The following is a 16,397-nucleotide window of genomic DNA, read 5'->3' as shown; positions in this document are numbered from 1 at the left end:
CCATCCTGGCAGCATGATTCTGGGGCGATGCTGGATGTATAGTGGGTTATTCTGTGTACCACTTTGGCTCAAACCAAAGTGCTAATGGATATAATCTACTAGACGAATCACAGTAGCTTTGGTTTACCTGAGAATCCAAAGCACTGAGTCTGAATACCGTGGAAAAGAAAACCTTACATAACTCTAGACCATGTACTCTTTTTCCAGAAACTATGTACTTCATCAAGGAGACACCCAGTACAAGCTCAGGCCTTCTGTCATTGGCCCACGAATAGCTGCACTGGAGCAGCTGAGGTTAACTACAAAGGACACCTTAACTGTAATTACTGAGGCGGTGTTTCTTCTGAACTACTGTCCTATTACACCGTGTCTTTCTTATCCCAGTGCCTGTTCAGTCGTCTTAGAGAAAGCACATCTTTTAGTGTCGGGTTAGTTCATCACAGCTGTCAGCGGTAATAAATGTTTACTGCAGCTCACCTCGCTCCATCTGTTTTACTATCGGTTTAACTTTGGTTTACAGTTTCAATATTACCTGTCAATAAAAGCAAAACTATGCTCTCAGTCTAGTTTTCTTTGGCCTTGGCCTAGTTGCTTGAGCTCTGCAGCTTCTTTTTTTCTCCCCCCCCCTCCCTCCTCTGATCTCTCCTCCCTGCCTCTCGTCCTCCTCAGTGGAGTTTTGCTGATATTCTGTGTCACAATCCTGACACAGCACTTCCTCAGTCTCTCCTCAGTTTCAGCTCGCTCCTGCCCCGAGGCACTGACTGCTTCTTTTGGACAATGCCCGTCCTTGTTTGCGTCGCCCTCTCATTTCGGGAATCCCGGGATTGCTGGTAACCACCGGTGGATCGGGACGATGAGGTCACAGTCTCAGTTTAGCCTGCCCCAGCCGTTGCCATCCCCACCACCCAGCCGACCCCCCCTGTGATAAGGGGAGGGGGCTGAGGGTTGCTGTTCTGTAACAATGGAAGCTTTCTCCGTTGGGCTGATGAAGGCTTCCAGACAGACATACTGCTGAGGAGACAAGCTAATGCAAGCCAAAGACATCCTGCTTTTGACACCTTAATGCAATGGGTATTAATGGTTCCGGCATTTCCAGCACCTATTAATCTCTCACCCACGCAGGGCACCGTGAAATGGCTCTCTGTCCTGATTTGCTCATCACTTAGGTTGACCTGTATTTAATTGGCTTGAGTGCTACAGGAAGGCAGGGTAACTTCCCACATTTGCTTTCCCACTGCAGTTATGTCAACAGGTCGCATGGCTCGTTGTTTGTCTATACCCAGTTTGACTCTGGCTGCAGTATTTCACTTTCAGAATGAGCGGTGGAAAAGAATCACTTTCACTTTTCAGAGCTGAAGGGCCTGCAGAGAGAGACCTGCATCATCCCCAAGCGCTGACAGTAATCGTCCCTTTTTCCCCTCATCATCCTCTTCAAATTAAATGTGTCCGGCTGAAAAAACTTGCCCTGCTTGCGCATTCGGTCTTACTTTTTCTCACTGTGAGGCGGATCGTATCACTTCAGCGCGAAAAGGTAGAGAGCGTGTGAAAGCTGGAATTGATGTGCCAGCTTCTCAGACGGACATTTTCTTCTCCATGTTAATCTCTTTAGCTGAACAAAGCCCAACCTTTTTAAAGTCTAAACAGTGCACCAGACTCATTAAGCTAATCAAGACAAGCCCGTATTTTTTTTTTTTCTCCTTTGATTTGCACGCTGTACTTCTCCATAATAGCGCTCTCACGGCATTCATTCTCAAAAGCCCAGCCATCCGTGTCTCTTGATCAGACCTGACATGCTTTCTGCTGTTTATTTTTACACAGTGTTGTTCACATTCATTATAAGCCTTCTATTCCTCGCGCATCAATGGACAGGTTCAGCTTAACAGAGGAAAAGAAAAAAAAGAAAAAACGTATGTTTGGTAGAATTAGACCAGTTGGGTACGTTTGGATGGTTCTGCTCACTCGCATGTGACTGATGATTGTAGTTTGTTCCCGCAAATTTGCATATTGGCTTCTGGCCTCAGTCACCGGGTCAAGTGCTGTTTGCGGTGAGTGAAAGCGAGGTTGGTGAAAGGGAGAGACGGTACGCATTTAAGCGTGCAAGATTCATCAGCTGAAATACTTTTGGGTTGACATAAACATTATTATTATGTAAGCAAAGGCAGAAAAGGGCAAAGGTTTGGTTAAATTAAATTGCCCGCTGTGATTTCCATGCTACGAACTGCATCCTTATCAAGGATCTATAGTCAGACAGCAGAGGTCAGAAAAGTGGCAGATAGAGGAGTTCAGACTCAGTAATTTTCCATATCAACCGAAATCACTGAGTGGCTACAGGACATCCTTTAGCACAACCCTTTCCTTCTGATCTTGTAATGGGAAGTGCCATTTGTCTGAATTAGGCCATTAACTGACTTATTTTTTTTCTTCCTGGGAAAAACTTTTTCTTCCATTACATTGTTCCTGCAAGTTGTTAGTTGCTAATTTTACCTTCAGTTAGTTTACACAATGTAGCGTTTTGCACGTGAGTAAAGGTGTTGTTTAAACCGATCCCATCTTGAGAGGTCATCTAACCACATTGTCCAGTGAATCTGGTCTGCAGGCAGAGGACTGTGCTTTATATAATGCTGGAAATAAATATATAAAAAACTAGTAGTTATCCATAACATCCAGTGTGTCTTTTCTGGAACTCCAGACTTAAAAAAATGTGTCTCAGTTTGTGCATGAAAACAGCTCTCTTTGTTTTTTAAGGCCTTATTTGTCCCAGATATATCAGTTCGGGGGATTTCTCTGCAAATCAATCTCAGCACAAATAGATGTAGACGCCAAAAAAGGCAGTAAATCCTTTCATCTCATGTATAATCACCCACTCCTTGTACATGCTAACATGTTGAACCCGGTAGATGAAATTCACTGCTTATGGCTGTCCTTATGGTTGTTTTCTGGTGTCTACCTCAGCACTTGGTCCACTGGGATGCCGAGAACCCGGAATGTTTGCTCCAGCTGGTGAAGGAGCTCATCCAGCAGTACCATCACTACCAGTGCCAGCGTCTGCGCGAGAGCTCCAGACTGCTCTTTGAGTACGACAGCCTTCTGGAGGATCCCAACTACGGCCGCAACATGGAGATTTACGCCGGACGCAAGAACAGCTGGGTAAAGACTTTGTGTTTGTGACGTCCAACAAACAAAGAGCTGTGTTATGGTGATTACAAAATACCCAAAGGAAAAGTTTCTCCTGGAAATAGTATTATTCTTAGTCATGTGTCAAAAACATATATACCTTTGATCGTTTAATGGGTCATAGAACCAACTTTCTTTTGTATTCCCATGCCTTTGTTTGAAGGACGAACTATCACTCTAATTCTCATATATAACTGTGCACAGTTTTGTATGCAGGCCTTGTGACAAATGTACACAGGAAACATCATGTAATAAGACTTCCTGTTTGTTTGTGAAAAAGATTTGATCTCTCACAAGTTGCAGTCATGCGCTTTGTGTATTTGAACCACGATAGATCATTTTCACATAATTTAGTGATTTTGTTAGCTTCTGTGTAGCTGCAGGCTCTAACTATAACAATGACGGTGACCGTTGAGCAGTACAAGTTGTAGTCCCACACCCCAGATTGTACATTAAGATCCTAGCCTGGAAGCCAGACCAACATCCCCCGCCCACAATGTTTTTTTGTGGCCAAAAAATTCATCTTGAATCGCTCGGCTGAGAACTGAGTATGTCTTCCAATCTTCTGGATTGGCTTTATGCAGTGATGGACAGAATAGTGACAAGTCATATATGTCATCATATACGTCATCTGAGCGCTCTTGTTTTGAATTTGTTTACAACCTAATGGCTGCCAATTCGAAGAAGCGAGTTTGCTATGGCGTCTGTTGTAAAAGATACTGACAGTGAAATAACTTTATTGTTTTTTTTCTCTGTATCAGTTGAAGCACGCCCCATAATATAATCTAAATGAAGATTTACCAGACGCACATTCTGATAAGAATTGAGTCAGGCTACACAAAGGCCTGTTGTTGGCCTTGCATATTACATATAAACCTGCAAAATACAGTGTTTGTATCATTTAAAATTTTGCTGTTAATATATAAAACCAAGGAAAGTAGCGAACTACTAAAGGGGGATTTCTTTGCTCACTATGTCGCAGTTGGACATGGAGCATGTTGGGTTAAAGTTTCCTAACAAAGACAGGACATAATATATAAGAAATAACCTTATGGTTAAAGTGCACGCCTCTTGTTCATTTCTGTCTGGGGACCTGTATTGTGTATTCTTCCACACTATCAACTGTCCAGTAAAAGGCAAAAAATGAGATACCAGATTCCAGTGAATTGTTTTGTTAGGGCTGGGGGACACTGAGTCATTGTTTATCTTACTATGGCTGAGGAAAGTCTAAGATTTTGCAACAGAAATGTTATTACACAGCTGCTTTGGTGTTAATGAAATGAATAGGTCCACTAGAGGGACAACAATGAGATGACCTCCCAAAACAGGAATGGTTTTACAGGTGGAGGCTATGGACATTTTTTCCCTCCTCATCTTTTCTGACTGGTTTTCACTAATTTTACCTTTGGCTAAGGTCAGCGTCACTACTGGTAGCATGAGGCCATACCTGGACCCTACAGAGGTTGCCCAGGCAGTCCAACTGTTCCAAGATGGCACATCAATACGTGCCAGTGACAGAAGGAGGTTCCAGGAGACAGGCAGTTACTCTAGGGGAGCTGGAAAGGGCTGTAGAAGGTCCTCAACCCATCAGCAGGACCACTATCTGCTCCTTTGTGCAAGGAAGAACAGGATGAGCACTGTCAGAGCTCTACAAAATGATCTCCAGCAGGCCACTGGCTTTAATGTGTCTGACCAAACAATCAGAAACCGACTTCATGAGGGTGGCCTGTGCTCACTCCCCAGCACCGTGGAGCTCGATTGGAATTTGCTATAGAATACCAGAATTAACAGGTCCACCACTGGTGCCCTGTGCTTTTCACAGATGAGAGCAGGATCAACCTGTGCCTTTGAGTTCAGCCCTCTGTAGGTTGATCATTTCAATTTCCATCAGGATGTGATATTCAGCATGATTTTTTCCCCACTGAGTTTTGATGTGTTTTCAAAGTTCCTTTATTTTGACCATTGTTCTGTTGAGAAATTTCCTCAATTAAAAAGTTCTAGAGTTAGGTTCAAACGTATCATTTTGGTATTGGTATCAAAACTCAGCGATCATACTCATACAGCTATCAACTTAAAAAAAAGTTTCATGTTTCATACATTGGTTTTTAACATCACAGTTTATTGTCTTTGTCTCCACTGACCTGTATATGTTACACATACTAAAGTTCTTCACCTCTGTTTCTTGCTTCTCTAGACGGGAGAATTTTCAGCCCGTTTTCTTCTCAAACTCCCTGTGGACTTCAGCAACATCCCCGTCTATCTCCTTAAGGTAATTGCCGCCAGCCCCGTTCACATTTTGAGTCAAGGTGCGCACCTTCCCATTACGTACGCCCTTACAGATTCAGATTGTGCTGCAGATTCAAGGTAGATTATCCATTACAAGAGCTTCCCTCTGATATTATAAAATTGGGAGTGTTCATGTGTTTACATTTATGTATGTCCATGTGTTTTAAACAAGTGCAGTGATACCAGAGGGATTTATTTAAATGAATTTGGATGCTGCTGTGTGTGTGCATGTGCGCAGACTCCAGTCTTGGGGGCTGTGAGTTGACTAATCAGCAAGCCGTCACTGTCGATCTGCTCTGAGCCGCGTGGTGTCTGGAGGCAGCTTAGCCTGAACACTCTCCCTCTCTCCCTCTCTCTCCCTCTCTCCCTCTCTCTCTCTCTCCCTCTCTCTCTCTCTCTCCCTCTCTCTCTCTCAAAGGCAATCAGTGATTGCCTTTACCCCTCTCTCACTCGCTCTCTCTTATCTCCACTTCTCTTTTCACTCTGTCTCTCCACCCCGATCTTTAACTGCCTGCATGCTGGAGGCTCTGGCTCTCTGGCCTTTTCCAGCCTGGCTTCTGTTTGTGAAGGGAAATGATTGTAAACATAAGGGAAATGGCAACCATCATCAGCCTGTCTGTCAGACCTGGAGCACTGAGACCCGCGTCTCTCTTTCTTTTTGCAGGCTTTGAACGGACACATTCAAAGTATAAGTCATGTTTATCAGCCACATTGTCAGTCGTGGTGGAATGTTTATTTTGTTTTTTCCCCCTGCGTGTCTTGAGGTAGGAAAGTTTCTAGACACAGCCCCGAGGGTACCACGATTGTGACTTTTTCTTTTCAAACAGCCTTGCTGTCACTTACAGAAACCAGGCGCTCACTCACACCTTTAATCAGTGGGTGGTGGTAGCCGTTATAGCCAGAGAAACAATATTTTCAAAGAAGAACTCTTCGTAACATTTTGTGATTTTATTAGAGACGAAATCTTGGATGTGGATGAACGTTCCTGTCAGCCTAATCATATCATGTCCTTTGCTTCGCATGTGCATACACAAGCGTGCACCAAAACACACACATACACTCGCAGTATAATGCTGTATTTGGCAGCTAGGGTATACATAGAATCACCAAGGGAGCGCTTGAAGACCGAGGAAGAGTATCGACTCAGAGAGAGGAAAGTAATGAACATCAGCCCACACCTTGTCCACCTACGCATTACAGGGGAACGGGATTATGCAGCATATAGGCTGGACTCTAAGAACATAAATGCACTCTACGCCAAACAGATGACCTGAATTTCCAGTGTGACAGTTGTCATGCAATTAGTTCTGTTAGTGTGAGTGCAGTCTCGAGTCTTTTTTTTTTTCTTCCATGCTTTGCACATTTCTGCGCTGCAAGTAATTCCATACTGCTGAAGAGCAGCTGAAGTGCAATGAACTCCTTCTGCAGCTTCCGACTGAGCAGAGAAACGAATTCCATATATTCATGTATAAAGAACGAGGAGTTTGTTAAAATAAACATCCGTCCATGCTCCTTTTCTATTCATACATGTCATTTTGTGGATGAATGCTGCACACGTGCAGTGCCTCACCAGTTATCCCCGGCTTGTGGGTCAATGTTGAAACCAAGCAGGAATTATCTTGTCTCAGCTGATTAAGCTAGAGGTCTCTCAACCGTTGGTGAAGTTGAAGCGGTGTCCTCAAAGGCTACAGACCACAGCAGAGTGGTACAAATGAGAAACTTGTGGGTGGTGTGTGTGTGTGTGTATCATGAACAGAAGTTCGAAATCGGAAGATATCCAGTTTACAATGACAAACAAAAGCAGCAAATCCTCTCATGACACAAGCTGTCTGCCCGCTGTTTCTGCTTAAAAAATGTTTTAATATCAATATACAGCAGCCCAAAAAATTAGTTTTGTTATAAATTATGGCTTTTGCAAATGTATTTCTCGAATCCTTCTTATTTTTCAGCCTGTAATCTGTGAACAGAGTTGTCTCTTGTTCTGATCTCTGATTTGATTTCACGTACGTGCTGCTGGCCTTTCTGTGTCCTTCGCGCATACTCTCCAAGTTCGCCATTTTTAAAATCATTGACAGCGTACCCAAATGTGGAGGAGGATTTGTCAGAATTGCTGACAAATTCATTTCACTATACTATTTACTATACTAAACTATATTTGACCTCCTCTCTTAGCTTTTCACTTTCACTTTTTTCATGTTTTCAGTACAGAAAGTTGGTTAATCCTATATTTGCAGATTGTTGAGAAACCAACTTGTTGTTCATATTTATCATTAAGATCATCCACGGGGTTTTGCATATTTCTTAAATGACTCCTATTAAAAACAAATAGTGGTTTGGCAGAAAATGTTTCTTATGACATGGGAATGCATTGGCCAGTCAATTACTACAACAACATTCATGGTGTCCTTCTGTTGACCTGTTGTCATTGTATCACTAACCACTTTCTCATTATTTTCCAATCTAACAAGCATTCAGTGCCAATATTTTCTTAATAGATGCTGTAATCATTTCACCAGTACCTGCCTTCACCAACTCCTTACCCCTTATTTTAACGCAGGGCCGTTTCGGTCTGTACGCCCACTACGCCTTCAAGATGAGTTACAACCTATTTAATAGAGGGTCTTTAAAAAGAGTCAACTCTTCAAAAGTCACAAAGGTGATGCTTTTCAGGCGGAATACAAGCCATCAGCCAGGTGCTCTAGGTAAGAGGTCAGACTGTTGACCCTGATTTGAATCAACCTCCCCATCAAATCCATGGATGTCCTTGCTTGAGGAGGTGGAGTTTGGCAGTGAAGCAGAAATCCGTTCAGACATTGGCTAGTCTGCACTGCTGGTGAATGCCGAGATGTTGCTGGTGGGCACAGAGCTGTGGAGGACAACTCTTACCTGGAGCAAAGCATCCGCGTGGTCTGAGCTCACCACACTGGACATGTTTACCTTCCTGCATGGACTGCCCAGCCTCGGGGAGGGGGGAGGGATGCTAGTTTGTTCGTTTATTTCATTATTTTAAAGGGGGCAGCCTGTTGTAGTCAAAAGGAAAGAGTGGGAAGGACACTGAGAGTGGAGATGAAGGCAAGTGAAATGCACAAAGATGGATGTTGGCAGTTTTCTTCCCATTTAAAGGCCATGTCATCCTCCTGGGCACTCTTCTAGTGTCTCATCCTTTGATCGCATGGTGACCTCCAGCTTGTCACTCATTTGAAGTTGCTTTCGCTTGCACCCTCTCATTTAGCATTGGCCTTTGACCTCCCACTGCACAGCATGTTTGCACATAGGGGTTAGATTTTGTATCACGGTTTGCAGTTGCACGGTTTGTTGTTGTTGTTTTGTTTTTTATTTGCATAGTTTTTAATTACATCTGTGACCTTTTCTTTAAATGATGTTCCTGTTTCTTTCTGCCTTACCATCCTTGCTTATGTGTTCATGTACAGCGGCGGCTTGCATCTAAATGTCCACACTGATCAGCGCGGAGTGACGCCACATTCGTGACTGAGCCCTCTGCTCTCGCTTCACTTGAGCTTTGTTTCCCCCACGAGCACTGACCCGTGTCACCAGCGCCGAAGTGACTGCAGCCAGTGTGTGTTACTGTGTGTGTGTCTTACTGTTTGTGTGTGTGTGTGTGTGAGAGAATAATGTGGCGTTGGGGTCCTCAAGCGGCTGTCATCGATCTTGGCGGTTGTTTCAGGTGAACCGAGTCTTTTGAACCAATATCTGTTATGTTGTGTAGCTTCGCTTGCGCTAAAGGATAAAGGCACAAGGATAGTTTTTTTCTTTTTTGGTACAATCACTCCACTGCATAAAATTAAATCAGACCTTCTCCGAACATCATTGCTACTTGAGTCAGTTTTTTAGGCTTCAAACTAGAGCCAGACCTGTAACCATCAACCAAGGTTATAATAGTTCATTTCATATCCATCAGTGTTAGTGTACCATTTTAAGTACCATTACAGTGCTGCTGCCAGCCAAGAAAAGAGCACAGCTCCCTTTAAAGCAGTAATTTTGCTTTATGCTATGTGTACTAATTGATCATTAGTAGCACAGGTTGGATGTTCCTCCTAGTTTCCAGTCTTTTGCTGCCTTCAGATGGAGTGGTGATTACTGTTTTCACAATGTGAATGGCCTCCTCTTCTGCTATTCATCACCTTGTAACCGGAAATTTTCAATAAGGTCTGAGTTCACAGTTTAGTTGAATAGATGTTTTATGATTTTAGAATGCAAATAGTATGCAGATATTCACGATGGCTTCATCTTTTCATGATGTCTTTACATTTCCTACATTGAGTTTTGCAGTTTTTTAGTTTGATAAATCTTGATCTATACACCTGGCAACTGGTCTTCCGCCTCAGGGGGCTACGCCGGTGAAAGCAATTACACCTGGGTGCTGGTTTGTCGACATTGTTCTGTAATTACACCAGTTAAATGCCACTCGGCAGCGACTTGTCAGGTTTGTTGAGGTTACCCTGCACTTCGAACAATGGCGACTGGAACTGAGCATCTCATGGCGCAGTTGAAATCAGCGAACGTGGATCAATAGCTGCTTTCATCGAAATCACTGCAGCGCAGAACGCACAGAAGACATCTCATGGTAGGAAGATGAATGAGAACTTTCTGTGCTTGTAAGGCCGTTGAGACGAGGAAATTCATTTTGGAACAGTTGCAGCTGTTGTGGTCAGCGTCGCTGCGGCGGGTAGTTACATTTCTGGAGAAGTGCACGTAGGAGACTGTACGTCCGAAGTTACGGCATAGCCTACTGCGTCAAAGTGGTCAAAGATTTCCTAGCTGTGGTCTTCTCACTACTTAGGGTCAGTGTTGCTATTTGAATGGCAAGCAGTTTGTGTGCACGACTTACCACGTCACAGCCACCAGTTTACTTGGCTAGTTTAAAGAAGTTAAACTAGCCAAGTGCAAACAACAGTCAAATGCAAGTGCAAGAGCGGTAATCACCTTCTTGTAAATAAGCGTGTTTCCCAGAGTGTTGCACTTCTTCTTTAAAGCCAGATTTGTATTTGTACATGTTTTGGGTTTTTTTTGTGTCTGAGCCTCGCCAATTCAGAGCAACCAGGATTCCACATCCCCAGTTTGCTTCCTGCAAAACCGACCTGAGGGAGGATTGCATCGAGCCCCGGGCATCCCTGTATCCTCGTTTTGTCTGCACAAGCTGTGCATGCTTCGACAAGAGCACTTGCATCTAATTATTTGTACTCTAATTATTTTTGCTCCTGCATCCTCATACCCCTCCCCTCCCCCCGCCACACACACACACACACACACACACACTTTAACCTTCGAAGCTACACAGGCAGCAACTGACAGGGGAGGGTCAGGGTGAAGCAGAGCCGTGGGCTCTCGTTCTGTCTTCTCATTTGTTGTGCCAGCGTCACTGACTTCATTATTTCTGTACTTCCTTTCATTTCCTGTCTTTTTTCGTTTTGTTTTCTACTCCTTCTTTCATTCAGATATTGCTTCTTGAATTAGCCTTCAGGAAATGTTGAATTTTAGACAATATTCCGGGCACACAAATCATAATAATATAATACATCTTTACCTACCTTTTGGTGTTGTGTGCAATACAAATCTGGACATAGTTTAAAGTATAGGCCACGAGGGTCTTGACTTTCCTAACTTTAATCATGTTTCCCGCTGCTATCTGTATGCTGTTTGACATGCTGGACAAATCAGCTCCAGTAAACACCAAGATGAGAGTTGGGAGCATGGAAATGTCATCCTAATGATCCTCCAAAAACACGTTCCTGATGTCCCCCCACGGGCCCACTGGAGGAGCTGAGGACGTTCCTGGGGTTGGTGGTAGCAGCTGTTTCAATCACACCGTATACGCGAAGGACACTTTGCATAAGAGTCGTCTCCATTGTCACGGCGCTTGACAAGCAGGCTGTCGTCTTGTGCCCAATAATTCCATAGTGTACCCATAGAGCCTGGGCGTAGCAGTGGGCTGAATGTGAGATTTTGACAACAATAATCTAAACAACACTCACGCAGTTATTTTGGGGGGTTTTCAAGAATATGCAAGTTGTCTCAAAATTCATAGGCCTTGAAAAAATATCGAACTTATATATTCTATGAAGTGAATCTGATTTAGCGTTTACTTCATATTAATATACCCAACACAATAACTTAACTGTGGTAGTATAAATAAGTATTATCAAGTATATCTCAACTGAACAGATACTTTGGAGACATCAGTGTTAATATATTAAATAAACCTCATCTACACCCATGATATTCACGTTGCTAAACTGCTCGAGGGTATGCTTGAACGCTCAGTTAGAAATGTCATCTGAATGATTAACCTCTACTCAAAGCTTCTGCCTCTTTCTCTCTTCGTAATTCCATCTTTGACTCGACTAAAAACATCCCGGTAACCTGTAACCTGCTGTGTTTTCTTACCATGGCATTGTTAAATGGGTTCTAAAGGGATCAAACCAGAAACATTACTGGTAGCGCGAGGTCAGCTTCTGATTAATTCAGAGGGCTAATGTGTTGTTTATTCAAAACAATTGATTTTTACCAGCCCACTCTTCGCCTCTCGGTGTGCCTTTATTGGCTGAGTGGGGTTTTAAAATAGATCAAGAACGGTAACAGCGGTCTGTCATTTCCAAGTGATGCACTAATTTACTGCAAATGATGGAGCCATTGTTTTAGTCGGAATCTGACGTGTTTGTGAAAATTTGATAAGAACTGCAAAGTCTAAACAATTATGAATAAAACAAAATGTAAAATAAGATCTTATAACATATTTGTCAAATTCATCTTTTACTGCATAGTCCTTAGGGTGTTTGCGTTTCATTCACTCACTCTATGAAAGGAATAAAAGAAAATTCAACAGCATCATGTGAATGTCACACTCATTATCTGTGTGCACATGTATTGTTAGTACATTTTCTTTGGTATACAGTATAGATTTCTGTGCAGAGCAGAATTAGGTGTCAAACATTAAGATGACATGCATCAGGGCACCAGGTACTTGGTCTCTTGGAGCAGAGCTGTGGGCGTGTGTGGTTAGAGCAGCTGGATCAAACACGGTCAAACACGCCAAAAGAACCAAAGAGCTCTAAAACAAATGAACATTTTCAGCCATCAGGTCAAACAGAAATGCTTTTTTGTTTTGTTTTATGATCGTGTAGTTCATAAAGGATCCTAAAGTATGAGCCTCGGCTGCAAATAATAATTTATCATCATCATTTTCATTTATTCGTTTGTCAGATGACAGCTTTCATTGATCCCTCGTGGGGAAATTCTTTCTTTGGATTTAATCAGTCGATTTGTTCACACAGTATTGCGGACTCTCTGAGCAGTGGGCAGCCAGGTGAAGTCCATGGAGAGGGTTTTGGGGGTTAGATGCTTCCTCAAGGAACCTCAGCCATAGACATAGGGGGATGGAAACCTGTGACCTTATGGTCTTCAAAGCTGCCTCTTTAACTACCAATCCACATCTCCATAGTGTTCTAAATGCCCTCATCTGGTGCATGCTGGCTACACGAGAAGTCATCAAGTGACAGTTTTCCTACAAGGTAGGATTCCCTGCTTCGCAGTTTGGCTTTTTTAAAAACTTGAAGTTGCTATCACAAAATGTTTAAAGCTGTAAAATTCAGCCATGTATTAACATGCAATCTACAGATTGTGCCCCTATCACGTTAAACCAAACTGTAAGAAACAGTTTAATCCTTCAGAGATTCATTTATAGTGCCATGATTCTCCATGTCTTATCAATCTGAGCACCTGACTGCTCCTTTAAAAACCACTTTAACTCAACACCTCCTCCTCAGAAAGCCTGGATTAAGTGAGCTGGAGAGTGACACAAAGCCACTTATGCGACGGCCTACACCACTGAATCACCACTGGCGACGGAGCACTTTTTGGGTACGCGAGGAAGCCATTCATGCTTGTTTTTGTCCGAATTCTTGCATTTTCTCGTCCTGATTTATTTTATTTTTTTATCTTGAGGACAAGGTGGCTACCTCGGCTTTTCAAGGGATAAGCCACAAACCCCAACAGCATGTAGCAGCTGCGGTTACCTTACCTCTCCGGTTGCCACATAATCATTGCTCCTTTCTCAATCTCTCATGAGGCTTTTGTTGTTGCGGTTTTCTGTTCAGTCCACGTCCCCCTCTGCTTGGCAGTTGGGCTTTTGGAGAAGTCGTGGCTGAAGATAGCTCCCTGCATCACATGATGAGTCTTTCACAATTCTCTGAGCAGACCTGGAAAACAACTGTGGACACTGCATACGCACGCGCACGGATGGACGTCAAATCTGTCACCACGTGTACATGACACTGAGGCTGTAGCATCTTTGGGTGGCTGCAACAACCAACACAGGATTCGGTGGCCCTTGTGTCTACTGTGTCTTTTTATCCGTTGGTTTGACATGCATGGATTCACATAGGGTCAGAGTGGTTGTTTTCATTTGTTTGAGTGCATGGAGTGATTATTTTTTTTAAATAATACACTCATACCAATTCTGGTAATAATCCACCAAAATAAGAAAGAAAACAACAACAAAATAATCACCTAATGACCACCTTCCATCCATTACCCCCGTGTCTTTCCATTCTCAGCCTATCTGCTACTTTTGAAAGAAAGCTTGGGCCTGTGCGTGACTGTCGAGCATTTGGTGCCAAAGCAAGTGGTTGTAATTTGTGGCCTTGCCGTGCCCTTGCACGGTAAACACTGACTAAGAGCTCAGGAATCTTAAGAGCTATAAAATAATTGCAGGTTCCTCCCATAATGCTCCGAGAGCGCTGTTCCTTTGCCTGAGCTCTGCCTCTCCTGTCTCATCTCTCTTTTTTTTTTTGTTCCGCCGCTCTGTGTTGGGACAAAAGAAGTTGTACTTTTCCTGCTGAATCTGTGCTCCTGATCACTCATAACACTCCTTTATCCCCGAACTGTAATAAAGTTTCAGTGTATGTTAATCATTATATTATAGCGGTTAGGGAATGCTAAAAAAATAATCTCCTGTCTAGAAAAGTTAAACTCATTACATTGTTAATTGCTTTGCAGCAATGGGTAGAGCATGTCCCCATAGTTTCCCTTTTAGATGAATGTGGTACAGTAGAGCTAGTCAGTATTGCTTGAGAAGATTTAAACCAGGGGTTATAGTCTTGCGGTGAGGTTTGAAGCCAAGAGCGCTTTTTCCAGTGACGACATGCTCAGTGCACTGTCACTGGACTCTCTTCGACATGAGCTCGCGTTAATGTCTTACTTGTAATTCACATTTATTTCTTCCACCACTGGAAAGAGTGTTTTTAAACGGTATACCGAGACGCCTTCATTCCGTTGTCACGGAGCCTTTTGATGGCCCTGTTGCTGAGTGATGGCATATCCGTATAGCACTGAGACATGGCATTTAGTTGGAAAGCAAGTTGCCCAAAAGACATTGTCAAGTAATTGCCAGTTTGGGCTTCACTAATGTAGTGTACGACTGAAATCTGAAAAGGCCAGCCAATGCTTCCATGCAGATAAACAATTATGTGGCTTTTAAACGGTGGATGTATTATAGCTTCATATGCTCTTGAAGATGAATTTAAATGTCAGGCATAAAAGGTCTGAAACAGAAGTATAAAGTGAAAGTGCACAAAGTGTTAAAATATATATAAATATATATATATTGATATATTTTTATTCTCAAGACATAATTTTTATTATAACTAAAATGACATTGCAGTTATCGATTTTGCCATTAGATATATTGGATATTTCATGTAGTTCAGTTCTAATCAGTAAACTTAACAAGCAGTACTAAATATGGGCAATATCTGTTTTTGATAGCTTGCCAAACGGATGTCAAGAAATGCATACTCCTCTCCTGAGTTTGCTGACACAGCAAACTGACACCCCTCTGTTGCAAGACGCTTGATGCAGTTGCAAAAGAGAAGGATACAGTGGGTCGGTGGGTTGTGGGTTATTATTACATCAGAGAGGCCCCCGGTATCCTCACCCTGATGCCAGGGTCGGGAGCCTCAGAGGGCCTCTCTAGCTAATAAAAAGAATATATTATGTGTAATATATAAAGATTATCATGTGCTCATTATTACTACTGTTGTACACAACATTTCGATATATCACCATCAATTAATAATTTGTCATTCAATCACAAAAAAAAGTCAGTTGATACTTTCATTGACAATCTTCAGCAGTAGGCATTCAGTAAATGTGCATTCCTGTGTTTGCTATACTGCCATTTTATTTAATTGCTGCTTCTAGTAATCCACCATTTTATTAAATAATTATTATTATTTAAAGATTTTACTCACCCATATAACTTTGGTGTCATTTGTAGTCGTTTGGAAGATATTTAGATCCAGCGGAGTGCCGCGTATATACGTATAGTGGATCTAAATATCTTCTGAATGACTCCAAATGACACCAAAGTTATATGGGTGAGTAAACGATTGTATTTTATGCCAGAAATAAGGTTCAGGTTGTAAAAACCGGCAATTCCCCTTTAAGTGAGGCGACGACCAATGGGTGCAGCTGGTATAGTTGATTGATATATGATGCAAACAAAAGCTTTCCCCTGGTCGTTTACTGCACTGTGCGAGACTTTTATTCCAGCCACCAAGTAACCATTTTGGTTTGGAGTGTTGGGTGGAGGCATGTTGACAGTGATCCATAATTGTCACTGTTGAAGCCTAAGTTAGCGGTGTCCATACACTAGCGATATTTGTTCTGTTTGTTTCACTGCGAAACATTTACAAACATATACAAAAGCTCACCTAGGTAACCAAAGCCTGGAACAACCACTAGCGGCCAGCTGTCAGCTACAAAGCGATGAGCTATGAGCGGATTGTTTTATGTTGCATTATGTCACTCAACACAGTCCCTGAATGAACCACTGTGGCCTTATTTATTTATCTTTCCGCCGACATTAGCTATTTTAAAGACCTGTTCAAAGCTCAGATTGTAACTCAAACCCTGAAGGC

General features: G+C 42.6%; 1 protein-coding gene across 1 annotated transcript in view; it reads left to right on the top strand.

Moving 5' to 3' along the window:
• babam2 (BRISC and BRCA1 A complex member 2) overlaps nucleotides 1-16,397 on the top strand; it is an 86,629-nt gene that overhangs the window by 24,024 nt on the left and 46,208 nt on the right. Inside the window, exons 5-6 of the mRNA XM_084569005.1 lie at nucleotides 2,953-3,147; nucleotides 5,369-5,443. Of these exons, the coding sequence (XP_084425131.1) occupies nucleotides 2,953-3,147; nucleotides 5,369-5,443 (270 nt within the window). The remainder of the gene's footprint in view (nucleotides 1-2,952; nucleotides 3,148-5,368; nucleotides 5,444-16,397) is intronic.

The sequence above is a fragment of the Chelon labrosus genome, assembly GCF_963514085.1.
Source record: "Chelon labrosus genome assembly, chromosome: 20".
In the NCBI taxonomy this organism is placed as follows: Eukaryota; Metazoa; Chordata; class Actinopteri; order Mugiliformes; family Mugilidae; genus Chelon; species Chelon labrosus.
Note: the sequence above shows the minus strand (reverse complement) of the source record. Positions and strands in the feature narration are given on the sequence as shown.